The following is a 26,072-nucleotide window of genomic DNA, read 5'->3' on the forward strand; positions in this document are numbered from 1 at the left end:
TTCTTTTATTATGCCTGATGACAATCACTGATTTTTATTTTTCATCTGTGATCTACATCCATCTTCAGATCCAAAAACAGGAACATACTGTTGACTTTCATTCTGAAATTTAGGGATAGTGTGAGGGTGAGTTTTGTAAGCAGTATCCTCAAGTTGTAGCCACAAGAAAAAGTCAAGTGGGGATAAATCACGAGATCAGTGGAACTACTATTCCTTCAGAATCTCTTCTCTGTGAAAACACTTATCCAAGAATGAACTGATTTTGTTGGTTGAACGAGATGATGCATTCTTCCTCTGAAACCACTTACACTGTAGCTGGTCTTCAATTACGGTGTTTACAAATTTTTGCACCATCTGTGTATAGCATTACTGTTCACTGTGCCATGAAAGAATGTGAAAAAGATTCATCAACTTGAAACTTTTTGTGTGTGCAGAGTAGACTTGTGCAACTATAGCACAAATACTGGAATTCTCTGCATCACATGTCGACCATGATGAAACCACGCCTCATCTAACCAAAACCAATCATGAAGTTTTTTCCCATCTGACATTATAGATGAAATGAAACCCTGCACTGACAGAGAGGTACACTTTTTCCATTGTGTTCAATTAAAAAGGTCATTAGCAGCATGAAGTTTGTAGGGGTGCAACTTTTAACACTTGGGTGGCATCAACTGAGACACCAGACTTGGCAGATAGGCACTGCATGGACTTCATGAGGCTCAAAGATTATGCATTGTTAGTTCCATCTGCAATATTTCACTTCTTTCAGATCTTGCAGTACTTGCTTGCTGCAAACTTACAATATTTTTCTGTAAAGTCATTCCAAGTCTCAGTACAACTGAAACATCAAGGGTGATGAACAACTGAACAAGGAAGATGCAACAGAAAGAAGCATTCTTTCATAAAGTTGCATCAATTTTTGAACATCCAGTTGTGAGTGAACAGGCTTCTTGTATTAAACTTTGAAGGCAATCTTTTGTTTTGAGATAAAATTATTGACAGCAGGCATTTGTATTTTATTCCTCATACTGATACTAATCTAGAACTGCACTGCCTCTTCTTGTCAGCTTCCACACACTTTTAATATTCCACAAGTTTCTTTAGTCGGCAGTAAGTTTCACCACAATTAACACAAATGTCAAATATATTAGATGTAACAGCAATTACAAGTAGTCTACAGAGTGAACTACTCCCAAGATCCAGCCAGCCCTAGAAATTTTACATAACTAAATGAATATCCCTGCTTCAATGACTCCAGTATATTAATTATATTGTTATGTTTATATGTGGTATCATACATAGATTCCCATCATTTTTCAAGACTTCCACCAGGTTAGCCAGTAGTGGCCATAACTGTGCCCTGGCAGCTGCTGTTCCATCTCACCAGCTGACACATACCACTGCACCATATGTTGTAAGAGACTCTGAAACCACAAATTAACCCAAATCACTAACTATATTCAGATGCCAAGGTTGTACTGTTACACTTATAAATTGTTTATTGTGTACAGGAGCTGGGACTGATAGAACAGAAGAAGAATGACCTGGAAGCAGAGTGCAAGGCAGCCTGGGAGCAGCTGCAGAGACTCGGGGAGTGCCTCAACCAGCTGTCTAGAGACCTGCAGAACAAGGGTGAGGCGATCGCGGTGGATGAGAGTGCACTTGGTCTGAAACCCTCCAGTAGTGGTATTGGGTTCAGGCAGGACCCAACAAGACATCCCAAAGAGTGAGCATATTTCTCAATAATATGTAAAAACAAAGATGATGTGACTTACCAAACGAAAGTGCTGGCACGTCGATAGACACACAAACAAACACAAACATACACACAAAATTCAAGCTTTCGCAACAAACTGTTGCCTCATCAGGAAAGAGGGAAGGAGAGGGAAAGACGAAAGGATGTGGGTTTTAAGGGAGAGGGTAAGGAGTCATTCCAATCCCGGGAGCGGAAAGACTTACCTTAGGGGGAAAAAAGGACAGGTATACACTCGCACACACACTCATATCCATCCGCACATACACAGACACAAGCAGACATGTGCGGATGGATATGAGTGTGTGTGCGAGTGTATACCTGTCCTTTTTTTCCCCCTAAGGTAAGTCTTTCCGCTCCCGGGATTGGAATGACTCCTTACCCTCTTCCTTAAAACCCACATCCTTTCATCTTTCCCTCTCCTTCCCTCTTTGCTGATGAGGCAACAGTTTGTTGCGAAAGCTTGAATTTTGTGTGTATGTTTGTGTTTGTTTGTGTGTCTATCGACGTGCCAGCGCTTTCGTTTGGTAAGTCACATCATCTTTGTTTTTAGGTATATTTTTCCCATGTGGAATGTTTCCCTCTATTAATTCAATAATATGTAAGTTACATTGCTTACAGATAAAAGTTTGGAGTAATATCATGTTAAACGCAACTGTAGCATTTATCATCATCATCATCATCGTCATCATCGTTATCATCATCATTGTTGTCATCATCATCATACGGTCCTAATTTCCCAGATACTGTTAATGAACCTCTTGCACTTCCATCTCTCCATGTATTGCCTAGCACAGAGAACATCATCCATTGTCATTCCTCTGGCAGAAAGGTCTCCTTAATTCATCCACCCAACAGGTTCTGAGTCTTCCTACAGAATGTTTCCCTTCCACTTCTCTTTTGAAACTTATTTGGTCTGTTCTTGTAGGCTCCAAACTTATTACTTGCAGGTAGCACCATAGTCTGTATTAACTGATCTGTTTTAAAGGAATGTCTTGATTCCAGCTTCCTTCCTCACTTTCCCATTTCTTAATTTATCTGTCTTGGTCATCTAGATAGTGGAGCTAAGGAATTTCATTTTTGATGCTTGGAGTCTCAATGATACTGTGAGAATTCATGATTTGGTACAATAGGTCAATACTGGTATTAATTAACTGTTAACTATCACTGCTTTTGCTTTTTCTGAAAACATGTTGTCCCATAACAGGATTCTAACTTGTCGTTAGAATTCAGAAATCTTCTGTACTTTGTTGATAATCTCCTGTCTAATCAAATTGTCCCTGGAGGTTATACTTCATGAGCTACAGAATACTGTCTGATCACTCTAGTTGGTGGTATCGTAGTTTCCCACTTGCAGGATGCCCATCTCTGTTGGTTGGCATCACCACTGTCTTGGTCTTGCTCATGTGAGGTTTTACTCATGCAACTGTGATTTCCATATGTTGCGTCTGGTCTGAAATTCCTCTTCTTCTCCATCTCAGATCATGACATCATAAGCAAAGGAACTGCATGGAGTTCACCAAAACTTTTCTTTCTGTTCTGTATTATATCATGCATGACAGTGATGAACAGTAGAGAGGATAGTGCAGTGCCTTGCTCCATCCTTGATCTGAAACCATGAAGATTGTTCCTCTCCAACTTGTACAGAGCTACTACAGCCCTTGTACACAACCTGACTTTTCCTTACCAGTCCTTCAGCGTTTACAATATTGAGTTTCTGTTTTATAGTGCTACAGAACCATTCTCATTTATTAGATGACTCAGTATCTGGAATATGAGGGCCCTGTTTTAAGTTTTCACAAACTCAATGAAAAACAAAAGAGTTTTGATACAAACCATTTTGTTGTTCCTTAATATAAGAATTTATACAGTTCTGTATGCCTTTGTATCAATTTTGGAAACATTTTTGATGCTTTGATGCTCATACCTCAAAACTGTGCTTCTTGAAAGATTCAGCTACATCATGGCATGATGAAAATGACTGTCCATGCACATTTCGTTTGATGTAATGGAACAAAAAGAAGTTGTCAGTGATAATCAGATGAATGTAGGTGATGAGACATTAGCTTGATTGTTCGACATGTTGTGCAATAGCTGGCATTGTCATAATGAAGAACAATGCAATATTTTCAATTGTTTTTTCTTACTGCATCAGTGACTTGTGGTACACAACCTCTCATATAGCATTTACTGTTCATCAGTCCTCTAAAGCAATGGCCACATGTCCTGTGTAATAAAAGTAACAAGTCTTTTCTGGATGAACTTCATAACTGAACCACTTTTGCTGATTTCAGCTCATCTCGAAACACCCAAACAATTGTCTACTGCTTAGTTTCCAGCTTGTATGTATATATCAAAGTTTCATATCCTGTTATGATCTTATAGACAGGTTTTGCACATGCTTGGTTGAATTTTTAAAGCATTTCCATACACTAATTGACAGTCTCTCTTTTTGAGCTCAAGTCAAATTGTGCTGAATCCATCGAGAACAGATCTTTTTTCACAGCTAAATTTTAATGCTGAACTGAATGTACTGCACTTTTTGATGTGCCTAAGGATGCCCCTGTCTCACACTCAGTCATATGGTTGTCCTCTTCGATCGAGTTGTGTACAGTGTGATTGTTTCTTGGGACAGCAACTGATCACATTTGATCTTTGCAAAATTCAGCAAACCAGTCATAAACTGTACTGCCTGAAGGTGACTGATTACCTAAAGCTGAATGAAGTGACTCAAGGCACTGATGTTGAATAAGGTCTTTACAAAAATTATAAAAATTATCGAACAGGCACATTCACGTGAAATTTCCATTTTTTCATAACACTGTTTCTTTTAGTGTTCACTGTAGACAAACTATTTGGCCAATTTCTGAACTACCATTGTTTTAACATTAACAAATTTTAAAACAATAGTGATGTCTGCCTCAGTGGCACTATACAGAGGTCATTTGTAAAAACTTAAAAGGTGACCCTCTAACAGTGTTGAATGAGTCAGAAATTGTCTTAAGCTTGGTATAGTATTCTAATTTTGCAAATTAGATGACGGCTTAGAATACTTAGCACTCAGTGACAAGTGCCATAGTACAGAAACTGTTTTGAATACATACTAATGTAAAAATGCCAGAACATTTAATAATCTGGTTCTGAAACTTTTTGAGATTAAAATTGCATACTGGACTGAGACTCAAACCTGGAGTGTTTGCTTTTTGCCTTTGCCTCTGTCAGTCATGGGCTACATTCTTCTCAGGACACAGCATTACAGCCTCAGCTCTACAGCAGCTTTCTACTACATTCCAAACTTCACTGAAGCTGTCTTGTATGCCTTGCTGCAGGGAGGTAAAACAGTTGTAGGCACAATGTAAGAAATAAGACTGACTTTTGCTGTATCTGGGTCTTCAAAATGTTCCAGAAATATCTACAGACTCAAGTTTCCAGCTAAATTTATAACTGGCAAGTGTTGTCACTTTGTGCAGTCATGTTCATCAGTGGCACATAATGTCAATGAAAAGTATGTTACGATACTGATGAGTAATTATTATTGTGAATATTGTCATATATCATAAACTGGCTTTTACCCGGATATGAGCAGGTGGTAGAGGATATAGGTTCCTTGTGCAAGGGTTTCACAAAGCAGGATCATGTCATGATAGTGGGTGGAGTGGGAAACAGTATTGATAGGGATAAGGGCTACAGTATTGAGTATGACCTGGTGAAAATAGCCTCGGCAACAACCCATACCAATGTTGGGCTGGTGCCTGCTTTCGTGCAGCATGATGAGCCCCAGTTGAACGGTTCTGTCAGGAGGGTAAATATGGAGTCGGATCAGTTGCGTAGGGCGGCCGCTTTGTCTGACATTGGATTGGTTCCTGTCGAGGCTATTGATAGGGGGGATATCACAAGACATGGCCTACACCTCAATAGGAAAGGGAAGGGTAAACTGGCAGGGTTGTTAGCAAAATCCATAAGGGGGGACACTAGTACTCATGGATGTACCTCTTTTTTAGACTAATATCAGTGTCCAATGAGAAGTTCAGGCAGGCAGGTGCTAAAGAGGTCCAAAACTCACAAAATACTCACAATATGAAAGTAAATAATAATGTTACCATATTTAACCAAAATACTGGTGGATTAAAGAAAAAAAGTAGATTCTCACAAAAGTAAAGTAAAAAATAATGTTTCCAGTTTTCACTAAAATATTCCAGGATTGAAGAATAAAGTAGATGAGCTCCTGGTTTGTTTAGATGACATTGAATCTGATAATGTAATAGATATACTATGCCTGTCTGAGCATCACATTGTGTCTGATATGGAAAATGTAAATATCAGTGGTTATAAACCAGCTGCACATATGAGCAGAGAGAATAAGGTGAGAAGAGGAGTTGCCTTATATGTCAAAAGTTATCACTGTGTAAAAAGCTTAGATACAAAAAAGTTTTGTCTAGAGCAACATATAGAAGCATGTGGCTGTCAACTTAAACCCCCAACATCACCCCATCACCCCAGCTGAATCCCGTGCCATTAAGGAGCTGAAAACAGACCACACTACTGTCATCCTCCCGGCGGATAAAGGGTCCACAACTGTGGTACTTGACCGTGTGGAGTATGTGGCAGAAGTACTGCATCAACTCTCCGACACCTCAACCTACAAAGCTGTTACCCAGGATCCCATTCCCTCCATCCAGACTGATCTGCAGAAAATCCTAAAAATCCAAGGTCCTTCACAAGGCCTCACAATGGCTTCCATAGACCTACTCACTCTACCTGAGTCATGTACCCATACCTTCTACCTATTACCCAAAATCCACAAAGAGAACCATCCTGGCCGTCCCATTGTGGCAGGCTTCAAAACCCCAACAGAACGTATCTCAGCTCTGGTGGACCAACACCTCCAACCTATCACCCACAGACTCCCATCCTACATCAAAGACACAAACCACTTCCTAGACTGCCTCAAATCCATTCCAACTCCTCTCCCACCCGAAACCTTTCTTGTCACCATAGATGCTACATCCCTTTACACAAACATTCCACATACCCATGGTCTCTCTGTCCTTTTTTTATAGACCAAGATAGGTTTAAAAACATAAATTCTTATCCTGTTGAGAATGGCCTTTCTGATTATGGCGCTCAGCTAGTTACAGTATATGACATAGCTCCATTCATTAATTCAAAACTACCCTCCAAAGTTGTACGTTCACTTAATGACTCAACAATTAGAAATTTCAGAGAAAATCTTCAGCAGTTAGACTGGGATGAGGTGTTCAAGGAACCTGATGCTAATTTAAAATATAAGTTATTTCATGATACACTTGTAAAAGAATTTGAAAACTGTTTCCCCAAGAAAATAGTTAAATCTAATTATAAGAAACCATGCAAAAAACCTTGGCTTACTATAGGAATTAAAATATCTTGTAACCACAAAAGGGAACTGTATCTAACAACAAGAAAGAGTAATGACACAGAAACAGCCACATATTATAAAAACTACTGTGCTACATTAAGAAAGGTTATTAAAAAGTCCTGAAGAATGTGCATCATGACTGAGATTAATACCTCTGATAACAAAATCAAAACAATTTGGAATATTATTACAAGGGAGACAGGGAAACCAAGAGTACAGGATGACGGCATCACCATCAAAGCAAATGAAAACTTGACAAACAACAAGCCTGAAGTTGAAAACATTTTGAATAATTGTTTTTTAAATGTTATAGAGAAAATAGGATCTAAATGTTCATTAAAAGAAGCAAGGCAGTTGATGGAAGAGGCCTTACCAACACCATTTGATACAATTGAAATTCCACCCACTTCTCCTTCTGAAATTACGAAGATGATAAACTCTTTCAAGAATAAAAGCTCACATGGAATTTATGGCATTTCCAGCACAATAATAAAAGTTTGTTCCCAAGAAATAAGTGGGATTCTTAGCCACATATGTAATAGCTCTCTGAAGCAGGGTATTTTCCCAGATAGACTGAAGTATGCCATTGTTAAACCACTGCATAAAAAAGAGGATACATCTGATGTCAACAACTACCACCCAATCTCTCTTCTGACAGCCTTATCCAAAAGTCTTGAAAAAGTAATGTATTGTAGAGTAGCTTCAAACCTTTGTAAAAATAAAGTTTTAACAAAATATCAGTTTTGTTTTCAGAAGGGTTTTTCAATGGAAACTGCTATATATACTTACACTAATGAATTATTAAATGATCTGAGTAACCGGAAGTCACCTGTTGGGATTTTTGTGATCTCTCACAGGCTTTTGATTGTGTAAATCATGGAATACTTCTAAATAAGCTCAAGTACTGTGGTATGAATGGGACAGTGCTCAAATGGTTTAAATCATACCTAACTGGAAGAGTGCAGAAAGTTGAAATAAGCAGTTCATATAATATGCAAAAAACTGGTGATTTCTTAAACTGAGGAACAATCAAGAATGGTGTGACACAAGGTTTGGTCTTGGGTCCTCTGCTGTTCTTAATATATATTAATGACTTGCCATTCTATATTCTTGAAGATGCAAAGCTGGTACTTTTTGCCAATGATACAAGTATAGCTATCACACCCAACAGACAAGAATTTACTGGTGAAATTGTAAATGATGTTTTTCAGAAAATCATTAAGTGGTTCTCTGCAAATGGGCTCTCATTAAACTTTGACAAAACACAGTATATACAGTTCCACACAGTAAATGGATGACCATTAATAAATATAGACTTCGATCAGAAATCGCTAGGTAGGGTAGAATATTCAAAATTTCTAGGTGTATGCATTGATGAAGGGTTGAACTGGAAAAAACACACTGAGGATCTGCTGAAACATTTGAGTTCAGCTACTTATGCTATTAGGGTCTTTGCAAATTTTGGCGATATACATCTCAGTAAATTAGCTTACCACGCCTGTTTTCATTTTCTGCTTTTGTATGGCATCATATTCTGGGGAAACTCATCATTGAGTAAAAGAGTGTTCATTGCACAAAAGCGTGTAATCAGAATAATTGCTGGAGCTCATCCCATCCTGCAGACACTTATTTAAAGAGCTAGAGATCTTCACTGTATGTCTGCTTGTGTCTGTATATGTGTGGATGGACATCTGTGTGTGTGTGTGTGTGTGTGTGTGTGTGTGTGTGTGTGTGTGTGTGTGTGTGTGCGTGCGAGTGTATACCTGTCCTTTTTTCCCCCTAAGGTAAGTCTTTCCGCTCCCGGGATTGGAATGACTCCTTACCCTCTCCCTTAAAACCCACATCCTTTCGTCTTTCCCTCTCCTTCCCTCTTTCCTGATGAGGCAACAGTTTGTTGCGAAAGCTTGAATTTTGTGTGTATGTTTGTGTTTGTTTGTGTGTCTGTCGACCTGCCAGCACTTTCATTTGGTAAGTCACATCATCTTTGTTTTTTTATGCACACACACACACACACACACACACACACACACACACACACGTGCAGATGGATATGTGTGTGTGTGGGAGGGTATACCTGTCCTTTTTTCCCCCTAAGGTAAGTCTTAATATATATATTAAAAACAAAGATTCCATGACTTACCAAACGGGAAAGCGCTGGTAGATAGACACAATAAAAAAACACACTAACACACACACAACTCTTTCAAGAATAAAAGCTCACATGGAATTGATGGCATTTCCAGCACACATATTGTGTGTGTGTTTGTGTTTTTATTGTGTCTATCTACCAGCGCTTTCCCGTTTGGTAAGTCATGGAATCTTTGTTTTTAATATATTTTTCCCATGTGGAATGTCTCTTTCTATTTTATATAAAAGTAATAGCAGTGTACATGGCTACAACATTAGGAGAAAGGATGATCTTCACCACTCAAGGTTAAATCTAACTTTGGCTCAGAAAGGGGTAAATTATGCTTCCATAAAAGTCTTTGGTCACTTACCTAATAGCAGCAAAAGTCTGACAGATAGCCATATAACATTTAAAAGGAAATTAAAAGAATTTCTTAATGGCAACTCCTTCTACTCAATAGATGAATTTTTGTATATAGTAAGTGGGTAATTTCCCCAACCCCCACAAAAAAATAATTAAAAATATTAAGTGTCATGTAATATTTTGTGTAATGTAATATCTTGTATAGACACCTTTTATTAACCTGACACGTTTCACATCATTACGAAGTGTTGTATTCATGATCTATGGAACAAGTACTAATCTAATCTAATCTAATCTAATCTGTGCACAGCTCTACCAATAAACTGTGGAAATGAGATGAATGATAGTTTAATTTTGCTTTTTCTCTTGTGTATTCACTGATTTGACATCCCGTGGAACTTTTTATTTTGTACATCTCCTCCCCACTCCTTTAATTCTGGCTCTTTCAAAACATCAAATGGCTAAAATTGTAAGATGTTTGATAAAGACCACTGATTTGTTTTTGACATTTCAGATGTATCCCATATGAGACATGGCAACAAGTTTCCGAATCTAATATGAACAGAGCCGAAGAAGAAATTCAAAAGTCTCGAAGTCAACGCTTGAAAATGTTTTCACTGCGAGCGGATGTCACTAATTCACTGCATGCCCAACATTCTGATACAGACCACGCTCTCAGCAGACGCATATATGAAGTCCAGCGAGCCCACAATGAACTTCAGTGGCAGAAGGAGGAGGTGAGAATTAAAGTAGACATACACCAGGATGGGAACCATACACAGAAACTCAATATTTGTTAGTTTTGTGTTGAATGGCTCATGCCACAATGGTGGGTGAATACACAAGCTGGTATTTCAGAGTTTGGACATTTAGATGAAGATAGCATATGGCTTGATGACTCAGTAAGTGCCAGGCCAACAATCCAAAGGTTCAACCCCAGTCAGCCCTATCTATGGTTTTTTTGTTACTTACTCCTTCTTTCACCTCAAACAAAGATTTGTAAATGTGAAAATGGAAAGTTGCACTGGGGTTTGGAGCCCATGTTAAACTGTAGGCCCTTTATAAATGGATGTTTAAGACAGTTCAAAGATTGGAGGAGGACAGGGGTATACCACCTGCCGTAGGTGCTCATACAAATAGATGGGTAAATTAGTTCAGTGATTCGAGGAGGTTGGGGATGTACCACCTGCAACAGAACTGCAAAAAGCACTGCAGTATTCAAACTAACCTTCAAATTGAGGACAGGTTTTCTTACTAGTGGAGGTGTATGGATAGACATTATGTGATAAGCCTTTAATTTTAATTTTATGTCAGAATAGTGATCTGCTCCATCCATGACTGCTAAATCTAACTTTCGCTTATTTTCAGTTGCAGATGGCTCAAAAAGGGTGCAAGTGCACAGGGCAAAAGTCATTGTCAGCTGCATTTCTTTGATCCAATTACCTTCAGTGTTGAAGCACCAATAGACATATCCATTACTGATACCAATGTCAGCCACTCTATATAAACACACAGCTGACTGTGTCAAACACTGAATGTTGAAATGGGGGTAGAGATTAATAAGTACATCAATCATGGTGATATAGATATATATGATTTATTTTGGGTGGGGGGGGGGGGGGGTGGAAGGCAGGGGGATGGGAATGGAGGTAGGTACGAGACAAGGGCTATGGAGAAGGAAGTTTGGAAGATTGTGGTCTTGAAGGATAATTCCCATTTGTGGAGTTAAGAGGAGCTATAATTGGAACTGGGGAGGGGGGAGGATCCAGAAGGCATGGATTGTAAGACATTCATTAAACTCTAGCATTTTGCACTGAGTGGCATGTTCTGTCCCAGTGAAGTCAACTTTCTTCTTGATCACAGTTTGGCAGTGGCCATCATATGGGTGGACAGTCTACTGCTGATCATGTCCATATAAGGGCTGTGCAAATGTTACAGCAAAAGAACTGGAATAGGTTGTGCTGGGGATATGCATAGGACAGGTTTTGCACCTGGATATTCTGTAGGGGTATGACTCATGTGACAAGGATCTGAATGTAGGTGTGCTACAAGGGTGGACCAGGATGTGTTGTAGACTGGGTGGGTGGCAGGAAACCATTTTGGGAGAAGTGGGAACAGTGTTCCTCACTTTAGAGCACAATGATAGGTAGACAAAGCTCTGGAAGTTTTCTTCATTGTGTGCCCTAAACAAACCAGGAAGGCTCATGTGTCCCACATTGCTGCTCCAGCCACTGCCTCTCCTTCATTCCTTTCACCTACCCCACCCTACACAGTCTATCTCACCCTTTCACCTACCCCACCCTACACAGCCTATCTCCCTCCTCCCCCCCCCCCCCCCTCTCTCTTGGTGTGTGTGTGTGTGTGTGTGTGTGTGTGTGTGTGTGTGTGAGAGAGAGAGAGAGAGAGAGAGAGAGAGAGAGAGAGTGCAAACATGTGTTCTTTGTTGTTTTTAAATGAAACAGAAGTTAGTTATTTGAACAGTCCATGGTTCATTTTCATTGTGTCCCACTGTGGTGCACAAATTATCGTTTAGTATACCAATGAAAATAATCAGTTTTTGAAAATATAATTTAAGTGTAAAAGTCAGCATCACCAATGAGTCCATCTGCCAAAGATGTCATCAGTGTATCAAAACCACACCAGGGATCCCATAGAACCCCTGGTTTGGTGTAGATACATTGATGACATCATAGCCATATGGACTCATGGTAAAGCTAACATATTAAAATGGTTGGAATCTCTAAATACATTCTCCCAACTAAATTTCACATGCCCCTATTCTGAATCCCATGCTGATTTCCTTGATGTTGACCTCCTCTTTACCGAGAGTCAGCTACACACTTCTGTTCACATTAAACCTACTAAAAATCAATAATACTTACATTTTGACAGTTGCCATTCTTTCCATGTCAAATGTTCCCTCCCATAAAGCCTTGCCATTTGAGACAAACATATTTGTTCAGATGCTGATTCTGCATAGTAATACACCACCATTCTCACCTCAGCCTTTATTGGAAGTAATTACCCCACCAGCCTAGTTCAAAAGCAGACTTCCCAGGCCATCACATTGAATCCTGGTACTGCTGATCCCTCCAGAAACAGCCTGTGAGTATGCCTGTCACTCAGTATTATGCTGCTCTTGAATATATTAATCAGCTGCTTCAACGAGGCTATGACTTCGTAAAATCAAGATGTAAAATGAGGTCCATTCTGTCTGACATTTTTCTCAGCACACTGAGAATATTTTCATTGGCACCCAATGGCAGTTACTGTGTAAGAACACAAGAGCACCCTAAATTTTGACGCCTTGTGGAATTGTTGGTTATTTTTCTTTGAATGCTGTTAAATGTAACATAGATGCTGCAATCTGAGAGATATGGCACTTAAATCTATCACGTTGCTGTTCCTCTAAACGTCATGAAAACTGGCATGAGGGTCATGAGCACACCTTCAGTTGTACATGTTTTAAGGAGCTTGACAGAATTGCCTTACGGCCAAATACATGTGGATTTGTGCACGGTTCATGATGTGCACAGCTGGTCCTTGCCACTCAACTAGAAGTTTAAGTCAGTGCCATAAGGTGGTAGCACACTGTGGCAGACTTTTATCCTTGTTTGTTCAGCATAAATCCTGCTATATGATAGCACACTCCTCAGATATGCTAATTAACTCACTATATAGTAAAATTAGATTGGAAGATGATAAAGTTCTACTTACAGTAAACTTATTTTGTGGGTTTCTGAATGAGTTATAGTATATTAAGTTATGAATTTTATCATACAGTAATCCATTTGAGGCCCTGAGAGTCATAAGGGCCTAAAGCACATGACCATTGATAGTGAGGCACACATTATATGTATGAAAATCTGTGAAAAGCTGTATCACTAGTTTCTCTGATATGCACTTAAATGTGGGTCTGATGGTGGTGAGCTTTAGGCCCTTATGGATCTCAGCATCTCATTTATATTCTAGTCAAGTGACCATGATGGTAGACATTACAACTTGAGTTTAATCGTCTCCACAAATGGCACTTTGTGTTTGGTGTTGGTTATTTACTGAGCAGGAATTGGCTTTCGTGGGCACTGTAAACAGGAACTATGTTGAATCTATTTTAAATGCTAACAGAAAAGTAAATCTGTAAGGACAGCTCATAAGTCATGCTTGGATAACCCAGTCAGCATTCGTCCACAAACGGTAAAAGTCTGGAGTTTGAGTCTCCATCTGGCACATAGCTTTAATCTACACTGCAGAATGAAAATCTCATTCTGGGAACAGAAAAGTAAATAATCAGGAAACGTTAGCCGCAAAGAGACTGTGGCCGCTGAGAACAGATCCTTTGGTTGAGAGAGTCATGTCACCTGTACATTAGTCCTAAATAGCATGTATCTTTTATGATCTTCTTACCCCTTTGTTTGTCTTTTTTTAAAAAAGGTTTCTTTTCTTGTGAAGCATCTTGTCACCATTAGCTTTGTTCATTTATTTTTGTATTTCACCCAGTTGAGCAATCATTTTGATAGTAAATTATAACTTGTGTTACTACTAAGGTAGTTACAGAACCACTGTTTATATTGTTGAAAATGTTCTCGTCACTCTGAATGCCTGATGCATCCCGTGGCACTTTGCTTCACCAATGGCTAAGAGGAAAATAGTCACATGTCACCACACTGCTTGTTGTGCGTACATCAATTGTGCAGCAAAATGTGTACAATACCTTCTATAGGCTACCTTTTCAGTGGAAATATTTGCCTACAAGAATTCCTAGGAAGGATGACGTTCAGTTAACTAGCTAAATGATGTAATTACCACTATCATCTAGTAAAAATCATTTAACCAAATGAGAGTACTAATAAATTTACAAATACAACAAATACTCATTGTTCCACAGATCCATCTTATAGGACTGCTAATTTTGTATTATTATTATAGACACTGCTGCTCATTAAAACTGCAACATGATGAAGGCTGAATACAACAAACTACAACTGATGACTTTTAGCATATTGCTGAAGCAGCTTGGAATGATCATCCAAGCTCACTTTGACTCAGCACCCACCCTGATTAGAGTCATTGTCTCTGCCAGATGTGGGAGTTCTGTTTGCTAAATTTCACACTCTGGACACCCCTAGCCACCTCTAAATTTAGTCATGGATTTTTCCCACTGTACTGTAGGGAGATAAAAAGTAAAATTTCATGATTTGCCATTATTTGTGGTGTTACAGTTTTAATGACCAGTGGATTGATATTTTTTGTCCATTTTTGTACAAGACATGCAGATGGTGGAAAATAGATCCATTATGATATGGGACAAGTAATATGCATTCCCTTCCCTTAATGTATTCTCTCTCTCTCTCTCTCTCTCTCTCTCTCTCTCTCTCTCTCTCTTTCTATCTTTCTATCTCTCTCTCTCTCTCTCTCTCTCTCTCTCTTTCTATCTATCTATCTATCTATCTCCTCCCCCCCCCCCCCCCACACACACACCCACACAAACACACACACAATAATAATTAATAACTTCATGTCTTCATGTGGCTCAGTGGCCTGATGCAAGTCTTTTAATTGGACACCACTTTGGCCACCTTCACATTCCAAACCTACCCCAGGTATCCATATGGAGAAAAGTGACCTACTGTTTAATGTGGAATCCAAACCACATGTTGTTTCTGGGAGATCTTCACATTACTGAGAGGTGAAGACTAGGTTAAAGGCAGACCAGGATTTGATCCCACGACGTTTTGGTTTCCATGCACATGCTTTACCACTGGACCACCAGACCCGACTATGTGATAGATTAAGTTATAGTTATGTAAATGCAAAACCCTGTGTAAACAGATTTTGCACTATATTACTATGTCCAGTCACATTTACATCTATATGTACATCTATACTCTGCAAACCACCATGAGATACATGGCAGAGGGAACGTCCCATTGTACCAGTTACTAGGGTTTCTTCTTGTTCCATTTACATGTGGAGCATGGGAAGAATGACTGTTTGAATGCCTCTATGCATGCAATAATCATTCTAATCTTATCCTCATGATCCCTGTGTGAGCAGTATGTTCGTGGTTGTTGTATATCCCTAGAGCAGACTTTCTTGGTATAGTTTATGTCTCTCTTCAAAAGTATGTCAGTTCAGTTCCTTCAGAATCTCTGCGACACTCTCCCATTGGTTAAACAAACCCCACTCATGCTGCACTTCTCTGTATACGTTCAATATCCCCTGTTAGTCCTGCCTGGTATGGGTCCCATACACTTCAGCAGTATTGTAGGATGGGTCACACAAGTGATTTGTAAGCAATCTCTTTTGTAGACTGATTGCATGTCCCCAGTATTCTACCAATAAACTGAAGTCTACCACCTGCTTACCCCACAGCTGAACCTATGTGATCATTCCCTGTCATATCCCTACAAAGTGTTACATCCAGGTATTTGTAAAAGTTGGCTGATTCCAACAGTGACTCTTGATATTATAGTCTTAGAACACTACATTTTTTTCGTTTTGTGAAGTGCAAAATTTTAAATTTCTGAACATTTAGAGCAAGTTGTGAATTTCTGTACCATGTTGAAATCTTATCAAGATCTGACTTAATGTTTACACAGATTATCTCAGATAGTACTTCATTATAGATAACTGCATCATCTGCAAAAAACCTGATTTTACTATTGTCTGCAAGGTCATTAATACACAACATGAACAGCAGTGGTCGCAACACACTTAAATGTTACCACCTGAAGTTACTTCTACATCTGTCGATGACTCTCCATCCAAGATAACATGCTGTACCCTCCCTACCAAAGAGTTCTCAATCCAGTCACAAATTTCACTTGATACACCATATAATTGTACTTTTGATGATAAGAGTAGATGCGGTACTGAGTCAAATGCTTTTCAGTAATCAAGAAACACTGGATCTGACTGACTGACTTGATCCGAAGCTTTCAGTATGTTGTGTGAGAAAAGTGTGAGTTGTATTTCCTATGATCGATGTTTTCAAAATCTATATTGGTTGACACTGAAGAAGTCACACTGTTCAAGATACTTCATTATCTTTGAGCTCAGAATATGTCCTAAGATTCTACAACAAATTGATGTCAAGGATATTGGACGCTAGTATTGTGGATCACTTTAACTACCCTTCTTGTAGATGTGTGTGACCTATGCCTTTTTCCAAGAACTGGGCACAGTTTTTTGTTTGAGGGATCTATGATACATTATAGTCAGGAGAGCGGCTAACTCAGCCACAAATTCAGTATAGAATCTGACAGGGGTTCCATTGATCCCTACAGGTTTGTTCAGTTTTAACGATTTCAGCTGTTTCTCAACACCACTGACACTTATACTTATTTCATTCATCTTTTCAGTGATACAAGGATTAAATTAGGGCAATTCTCCTGTGTTTTCCTTTTTTAAAGGATCATTTGAAAAAGCAGTTACGCATTTCAGCTTTTGCTTTGGTACCCTCAATTTCAGTTCCTGTCTCATTCGTTAACAACTGGACACTAACTTTGCTGCTGCTAACAGCTTTTATATAGGTTCAGAATTTCTTTGGATTCTGTAAAATGTCATTTGGCAATATTCTGCTACAATAGTCATTGAAGACATCATGCACTGCACTCTTGACAGCCAAACATGTTTCATTCAGCATCTCTCTATCTATAGCCTTACACTATGTTTTACACCTATTATGCAGTAATCTCTGTTTCTTTAGAAATTTCTTTATGGTGAGTGTATACCATGGAAGTTCCCTCCCATTATGAACTGTTCTACTGGGTACATGCCTATCCAGTGCGTGGTCAACTATTCTCTAAAATTTGAGTCATACTTCCTCCACATGCTCCTGACCTGTGCTCCAACTTTCAAGTTCCTCACTGAGATATGACATAACTGATTTTTTTATCTAGTTTACTGAAAATGTGTGTGTGTGTGTCTATATATATATATATATATATATATATATATATATATATATATATATATATATATAGCACACACACATATCCATAGGTGGATGGATATGTGTGTGTGTGCGAGTGTATACCCGTCCTTTTTTCCCCCTAAGGTAAGTCTTTCCGCTCCCGGGATTGGAATGACTCCTTACCCTCTCCCTTAAAACCCACATCCTTTCGTCTTTCCCTCTCCTTCCCTCTTTCCTGATGAGGCAACAGTTTGTTGCGAAAGCTTGAATTTTGTGTGTATGTTTGTGTTTGTTTGTGTGTCTGTCGACCTGCCAGCACTTTCATTTGGTAAGTCACATCATCTTTGTTTTTAGATATATATTTCCTACGTGGAATGTTTCCCTCTATTATAACCATATATATATATATATATATATATATATATATATATATATATATATATATATAAACAAAGATGATGTGACTTACCAAATGAAAGTGCTGGCAGGTTGACAGACACACAAACAAACACAAACATACAAGGATTTGTATATGTTTGTGTATGTTTGTGTGTTTGTTTGTGTGTCTGTCGACCTGCCAGCACTTTCATTTGGTAAGTCACATCATCTTTGTTTTTAGATATATATTTCCTACGTGGAATGTTTCCCTCTATTATAACCATATATATATATATATATAATAGAGGGAACATTCCACGTAGGAAATATATATCTAAAAACAAAGATGATGTGACTTACCAAATGAAAGTGCTAGCAGGTCGACAGACACACAAACAAACACAAACATACACACAAAATTCAAGCTTTCGCAACAAACTGTTGCCTCATCAGGTAAGAGGGAAGGAGAGGGAAAGATGAAAGGATGTGGGTTTAAAGGGAGAGGGTAAGGAGTCATTCCAATCCCGGGAGCGGAAAGACTTACCTTAGGGGGAAAAAAGGACGGGTATACACTCGCACACACACACACACACAAACATATCCATCCACACATATACAGACACAAGCAGACATATTTAAAGACAATAATATATATATATTTCTGCTTGTTTTAGTTGTCCTTTGTACTTTGGTAATCATTGTTGCTACAACCGTGTCATGATTAGTAGATTAGATTAGATTTACTTTCATTCCAATTGATCCATAATGAGGAGGTACTCTAGGATATAGAATATGTCAGAAGAACAATAATACATGACAAATATTTACAACTGAAACAAATAAGCTAATGTACCTTCCACGGGTTCCAAGTGGAATGATCATCATTTTTTATAATGAACACTATATGAAAGAATCATTTTACAAACATTCATTTACTAAGATTGCATTAATGCACTGAATTTAAAATGAAAAAAAAAGTTTTTCTTTTTATGCTCTAGGCTTCTCCCAAACTGAATTTCATTGGTTGTTAAGCTTTTTATGGCTGCTGGCAAGTTACTGAAAATGTGTGTTCCTGAATAATGCACACCTTTTTGTACAAGAGTAAGTGACTTTAAATCTTTGTGAAGATTATTCTTACTTCTAGCATTGATTCCATGAATTGAGCTGTTGGTTTGCAAAAGTGATATATTTTCAATGACAAATATCATTAAGGAATAAATATGTTGGGAAGCAGTAGTTACTATCCCTAGTTCCCTAAACAGGCTTCTGCAGGACGTTCTTGAGTTCACACCACAAATAACTCTTATTGCACGTTTTTGTGCCCAAGAAACTTTAGCTTGGCTTGATGAATTACCCCAAAAAATAATCCCATATGACATCATCGAATGAAAGTAAGCATAGTATGCCAGCTTTTTCATTTTTATATCCCTTATGTGTGACACAATTTGCATTGCAAATAGAGATCTGTTAAGATGCTTCAGCAGTTCTGTGGTGTGCTCCTCCCAGTTGAATTAATTATCAAGCTGTAATCCCAAGAATTTAACACTGTCCACTTCTTCTATCTGCTTGTTGTCATATGTTAGGCATATACTCATGGGACACCCCTTACAAGTTCTGAATTGCATGTAGTTCAGCGACAAAGAACTGGCTAGGAACCAGTGATTAATGTCCACAAATATTTTATTAGATGATCTACACTTGATTTGCTATTTATTGGAATGTTTGTATCATTGTCAAATAAAACAAATTTGGCATCTGGTAATGTTACTGATGAAAGGTCATTGATATACACAAGAAAAAGTAAGAGCCCTCAGATGGGACCTTGTGGGACCCCACATGTAATTAGTTCCCAGTTGGATGATGCCTGATAGCTTAATACATGTCTCTTTCCTAATAACACCCTTTGTTTCCTGCCAGAGATATAAGATTTGAACCATTTTGCAGCATTTCCTGTAATTGTTGTTGTGATGGTGGTGGTCTTCAGTCCAGAGACTGGTTTGATGCAGCTCTCCATGCTATTCTATCCTGTGCAAGTTTCTTCCTCTCCCAGTACCTACTGCAACCTACATCCTTCTGAATCTGCTTAAAGTATTTATATCTTGGTCTCCCTCTATGATTTTTAACCTCCACACTGCCCTCCAATACTAAATTGGTGATCCCTTGATGCCTCAGAACATGTCCTACCAACCAATCCCTTCTTCTAGTCAGGTTGTGCCACAAATTTCTTTTCTCCCCAATTCTATTCAATACCTCCTCATTAGTTATGTGATTGACCCATTTAATCTTCAGCATTCTTCTGTAGCGCCACATTTTGAAAGCTTCTATTCTCTTTTCGTCTAAAATATTTATCGTCCACATTTCGCTTCCATACCTGGCTACACTACATACAAATACTTTCAGAAAAGACTTCCTGACACTTAAATCTATACTCAATGTTAACAAATTTCTCTTCTTTGGAAATGCTTTCCTTGCCATTGCCAGCCTACGTTTTATATCCTCTCTAAGTCGACCATCATCAGTTATTTTGCTCCCCAAATAACAAAACTCATCCACTACTTTAAGTGTCTCATTTCCTAATCTAATTCCCTCAGCATCACCTGACTTAATTCGACTACATTCCATTATCCTCGTTTTGCTTTTGTTGATGTTCATCTTATATCCTCCTTTCAAGACACTGTCCATTCCGTTCAGCTGCTTTTCCAGGTCCTTTGCTGTCTCTGACAGAATTACAATGTCATTGGTGAACATCAAAGTTTTAATTTTTTCTCCATGGGCTTTAATTCCTACTCTGAATTTTTCTTTTGTTTCCTATACTGCTGGCTTAATACACAGATTCAACATCATCGGGGATAGGCTACAACCCTGTCTCACTCCTTTCCCAACCACTGCTTCCCTTTCATGTCCCTCAACTCTTATAACTGCCATCTGGTTTCTGTACAAATTGTAAATAGCCTTTCGCTCCCTGTATTTTACCCCTGCCACCTTTAGAATTTGAAAGAGAGTATTCCAGTCAACATTGTCAAAAGCTTTCTCTAAGTCTACAAATGCTAGAAACATAGATTTGCCTTTCCTTAATCTATTTTCTAAGATAAGTCATAGGGTCAGTATTGCCTCATGTGTTCCAACATTTCTACAAAATCCAAAATCATCTTCCCCGAAGTCGGCTTCTACCAGTTTATCATTTCATGTGTAAAGAATTCACATTAGTATTTTGCAGCCGTGACTTATTAAACTGATAGTTCAGTAATTTTCACATCTGTCAACACCTACTTTCTTTGGGATTGGAATTATCATATTCTTCTTGAAGTCTGAGGGTATTTCGCCTGTCTCATACATCTTGCTCACCAGATGGTAGAGTTTTGTCAGGACTGGCTCTCCCAAGGCCGTCAGTAGTTCTAATGGAATATTTGTAACGCCGGAAATGCATATCCTCCTATTTCCATCTATTGTACTATTATTTTTTTCCTTGTTTTGTTACCTCAAGATATGACATTTCTGTGCCTTTATATATTGTAATTGTTTTACTATTTGTATATATATATATTTATGCATTTATGTCGATGTATAATTGGTTTGTTTCGTAAATATTATTTGTATTTTTACGCTGGGTCTTGCCTAGGGAAAACTGCTATCGAACGATTACATCGATAGGTCGTGTGAAGAATCAAAGTGTGTAGGATCTTTGGTAGTGTGAACTTTGCCGCGTGGAGCAGAGGGAGTCTGGCTGGAGTAGCAAGTGGAGGAGGTGTTGTGTGACGCTCCCGCGAGTTGCCGCGCTTTCCGGGTTCAGCAGCATGTAATTGCGCTCGACTTGCAATGATAGTTTCTGACATGGTGTCGCGGACGGGAAGCATTAGCTGGCGGACATCAAGAGCCCGTTTCGCCTGGTGACCGTGTCGAGAAGAAGGCGCGCCAGCATCCAGCTTCTGCAACAGCGACGGCCGACAATGAGTGACTGTCGCCACCTCCTCGATCGACGGCTTCAAACCTTCAATCAACCAACAAGGAAGACTAAAAGCACGTAAAGTTTCAGAACTGTATGGCAGACCTCAGCTTTTCAAATTGTTCCATTTGCCTCGCAAAATTACAGCAACTTAGCATGAACCTTTGTTGCTCATTGTCCCAATTGCATTGCCAAGCAGGATCCCTTCCTTTTCCGAAATGAACCCGAGTGTCGTTGAAATTCAAACGCCAGCATTAAAATAATATAATTAGATATCACTGCTTTAATTTCAAAGTTCAGTTAAAGTATTCATAGCTGGCTACAATATTTAGATTACACGAGCACAAATTAAGAGTGCGAGTTTTGTTAGCATATTTTAGCTTACCTGTGACTGCAGCTCAGCTTGGTACGTACTAAATTTTACTATTGTTAATTGTTCAGAATCATTTAATTCAAGTTCAAAGTTAAATCTCTTGTTTCTAAATTGCGTAGAGTCAAGTTGCTTTTGAAATGATTGTTGAGGTAGTCCAAGACTAACCGTATTTTACTGGATTTCGATGTGCTTCAGAAAGAAAGCTCACTATTAATTTCAGTCACTAAATTGACTTTCAGTTTTCTGGTTTTATTAATTCTTTTGCTAAATTAAGTCAGAGTGCAGCGAAAGTTATTACTTCTGACAAACTTTCAGTTTTCACACTACACGTGTCAACCTTCAGTTGCCACGCTTCTAGTGCTATTTATATGTGTAATTACCTTTCTTTTTCAGTTACTATGTAATTGTCCTTAGGACTGGCGACCGTAATTTCCCCCTAATCTCAAATATCTAATTACCGCTAGTTAATTGTTAATGTAACAGCCGCACATTTACTTTCTTCTTTAACTTTACCCCTTTCCAAAATTAATTTCCACCAGTTTCATTTGCATTTTTCCTTTCATTTAGATGTAACCCTTTCCTCCCTCTTTACCGACAGATTAACTTCGGTGACAATTGCTTTTCCCAAATTTCCATTAGGTACACGCGGTTTAATTTTTCACTGTCATTAAGGTCGATAAGTGAGGGGGAGGTTACATGTGTCTACCCCCGTGGCCTTGTTTCAACTTAGTTCTTTCAGTGCTCTGTCAGACTCTTCATGCAGTATCATATCTCCCATTTCATCTTCACCTACATCCTCTTCCATTTCCATAATATTGTCCTCAAATACATTGCCCTTGTATAACCCTCTATATACTGCTTCCACCTTTCTGCTTCCCTTCTTTGCTTAGAACTGGGTCTCCATCTGAGCTCTTGATATTCATACAAGAGGTTCTCTTTTTCTCCAAAGGTCTCTTTAATTTTCCTGTAGGTAGTATCTATCTTACCCCTAATGAGATATGTCTCTACATTCTTACAGTTGACCCTGCTTAGCCATTTTGCACTTCCTGATGATCTCATTTTTGAGACATTTGTATTCCTTTTTGGGTGCTTCATTTACTGCACTTTGATATTTTCTCCTTTCATCAATTAAAATCAATATCTCTTGTGTCACTCAAGGGTTTCTATTAGCCCTCATCTTCTTACCTACTTGATCCTCTGCTGTCTTCACTATTTCATCTCTCAAAGCTCCCCATTCTTCTTCCCCCGATCTTGTCAATCATTTCCTAATGCTCTCTCTGAATCTCTCTACAACCTCTGGTTTAGTCAGTTCATCCAGGTCCCATCTCCTTAAGTTCCAACCTATTTGCAGTTTCTTCAGTTTTAAGCGACAGTTCATAACCAATAGATTGTGGTCAGAATTTACATCTGCCCTGGAAATGTCTTACAATTTAAAACCTGGTTCCTAAATCTCTGTCTTACCATTATATAATCAATCTGGTATCTTCCAGGGTCTCCATGCCTCTTTCACGCATACAACATTCTTTCATGATACTTAAATCAAGTGTTAGCTATGATTAAGTTATGCTCTGTGCAAAATTCTACCAGGCAGCTTCCTCTTTCATTCCTTACCCCCATTCCATATTCACTTACTTCTTTTCTTCCTCTTCCTTTTCCTATATCGAATTCCAGTCACCCATGACTATTAAATTTTCGTCTCCCTTCACTATCTGAATAATTATTTTTAAAACATCATACATTTCATCAATCTCTTTATCATCTGCAGAGCTAGTTGGCATATAAACTTGTACAACTGTGGTAGGCATGGGCTTCATGTCTATCTTGGCCACAATAATGCGTTCACTATGCTGTTTGTAGTAGCCTACCCACACTCCTATTTTTTTATTCATTATTAAATCTACTCCTGCATTACCCCTATTTGATTTTGTATTTATAACCCTATATTCACCTGACCAGAAGTGTAGTTCCTCTGGCCAACCAACTTCACTAATTCCTACTATATCTGACTTTAAGCTATCCATTTCCCTTTTTAGATTTTCTAACCTACCTGCCCGATTAAGGGTCTGACTTTCCATTCTCCTGATAACGATGCCCTCCTGTGTAGTCCCAGGCTGGAGATCTGAATGGGGGACTATTTTACCTCCAGAATATTTTACCCAAGAGGACACCATCATCATTTACCCATATAGTAAAGCCGCATGCCCTCGGGAAAAATTACGGCTGTAGTTTCCCCTTCCTTTCAGCCGTTCGCAGTACCAGCACAGCAAGGCTGTTTTGGCTAGTGTTACAAGGCCAGATCAATCAATCATCCAGACTGTTGTGCCTGAAACTACTCAGAAGGCTGCTGCCCCTCTTCAGGAACCACATGTTTGTCTGGCCTCTCAAGAGATGCCCCTGAGCTGTGGTTGCACCTACAGTATGGATGTTTGTATCTACAGTACGGCCATCTGTATTGCTGAGGCACAGAAGTCTCCCCGCCAATGGCAAGGTCTATGGTTCAGGGAAAGACATTTCCTGTTACACCAAAATATTCTAATTTACTTAAAATGATACTGTGAGTTACACAGTCAAATGCCTTTGACAGATCCCAAAATATACCAGTTGCTTGCAATTTTTTGTCTAATGTATTAAGTACATTTTCACTGTAGGTGTAGACAACCTTCTCAATATCAGAACTCTTTAGAAATCCGAACTGCAACTTTGACAGTGTGTTATTTGTGATAAGATGATTATAAAGCTGATTGTGCATTACCTTTTATAAATTTTTTGAGAATGCTGACAAAAGTGAAATTGGATGGAAATTTGATGCTATTTCTTTATCTCCCTTCTTAAACAGGGGCTTAACTTCAACATATTTCAACCATTCACAGAATATTCCACTGATAAACAAATGGTTACAAAGATAGCTTAATATGTTACTTAACTCAGAATCACAGTCTTTAATTAACTTTGTTGATGTTTCATCATACCCACTAGATGTTTTTGGTTTTAAAGATTTTATGATGGACACTAATTCTGCTGGGGTAGCGAGGGTCAAATTCGTATTGTGGAAGTTACTTGAAATGTCTGGACTGATGTATTCCATAGCGGCATCTACAGAACCTGACAACCTCATCTTTTCAGTAACTGTTATAAAATGTTTGTTAAAAAGTGCTGCAACACTATACACATCTGTCACCAATGTATCATTTACTCTTAATGCTATTTGTCACTCCTCATGTCTGGTTCTACTGGTCTCCTCCTTCACTATATCCCATATTGCCTTTATTTTGTTATCTGATATGACTATCTTTTCTTTTTAATATATTTGCTTTGATGTCTGTATTACAGTCTTTAATATTTTGCAGTATTACAGTTTTCTTTTTGTTTTTCAAGATACCTCTATTCCTTGAGTAATCCATGGCTTCTTTGTAGAGTTTGCTCTAACCTTGGTTAGTTTTTGGGAAAAACAGTGTTCAAATAAGGTAAGCACTTTGTTAGCAAAAGTGTTATATTTTTCATTCATCCCATGAGCACTGTAAACATCACTCCAGTGAATGTCTCTGAGAAGTGTCCTAAAATAATCAATTTTTGGATTATTGATTACACTCTTGAACACATAATTAACAGATTTTATATCCTGTTCAGTATTAACGTCTAACAGAAGGAACTGCATGTCATGGTCTGAGAGGCCATTGACTATTGGTTTTGTAATATAATTTTGTTCATTGGACTTTTCTATAAAGATATTATCAATGGCTGTTTGTGAGCAATTGGCTACCATAGTGAGAACTTTACAGTGGGAATTAAGTTGAATGATAGTGTTACTAACTCAAATA

General features: G+C 38.5%; 1 protein-coding gene across 1 annotated transcript in view; it reads left to right on the plus strand.

Moving 5' to 3' along the window:
* Positions 1-26,072, plus strand: part of LOC124607334 (tektin-2) — a 40,226-nt gene that overhangs the window by 7,090 nt on the left and 7,064 nt on the right. Inside the window, exons 4-5 of the mRNA XM_047139633.1 lie at positions 1,515-1,729; positions 10,160-10,382. Of these exons, the coding sequence (XP_046995589.1) occupies positions 1,515-1,729; positions 10,160-10,382 (438 nt within the window). The remainder of the gene's footprint in view (positions 1-1,514; positions 1,730-10,159; positions 10,383-26,072) is intronic.

The sequence above is a fragment of the Schistocerca americana genome, chromosome 3, assembly GCF_021461395.2.
Source record: "Schistocerca americana isolate TAMUIC-IGC-003095 chromosome 3, iqSchAmer2.1, whole genome shotgun sequence".
NCBI lineage: Eukaryota > Metazoa > Arthropoda > Insecta > Orthoptera > Acrididae > Schistocerca > Schistocerca americana.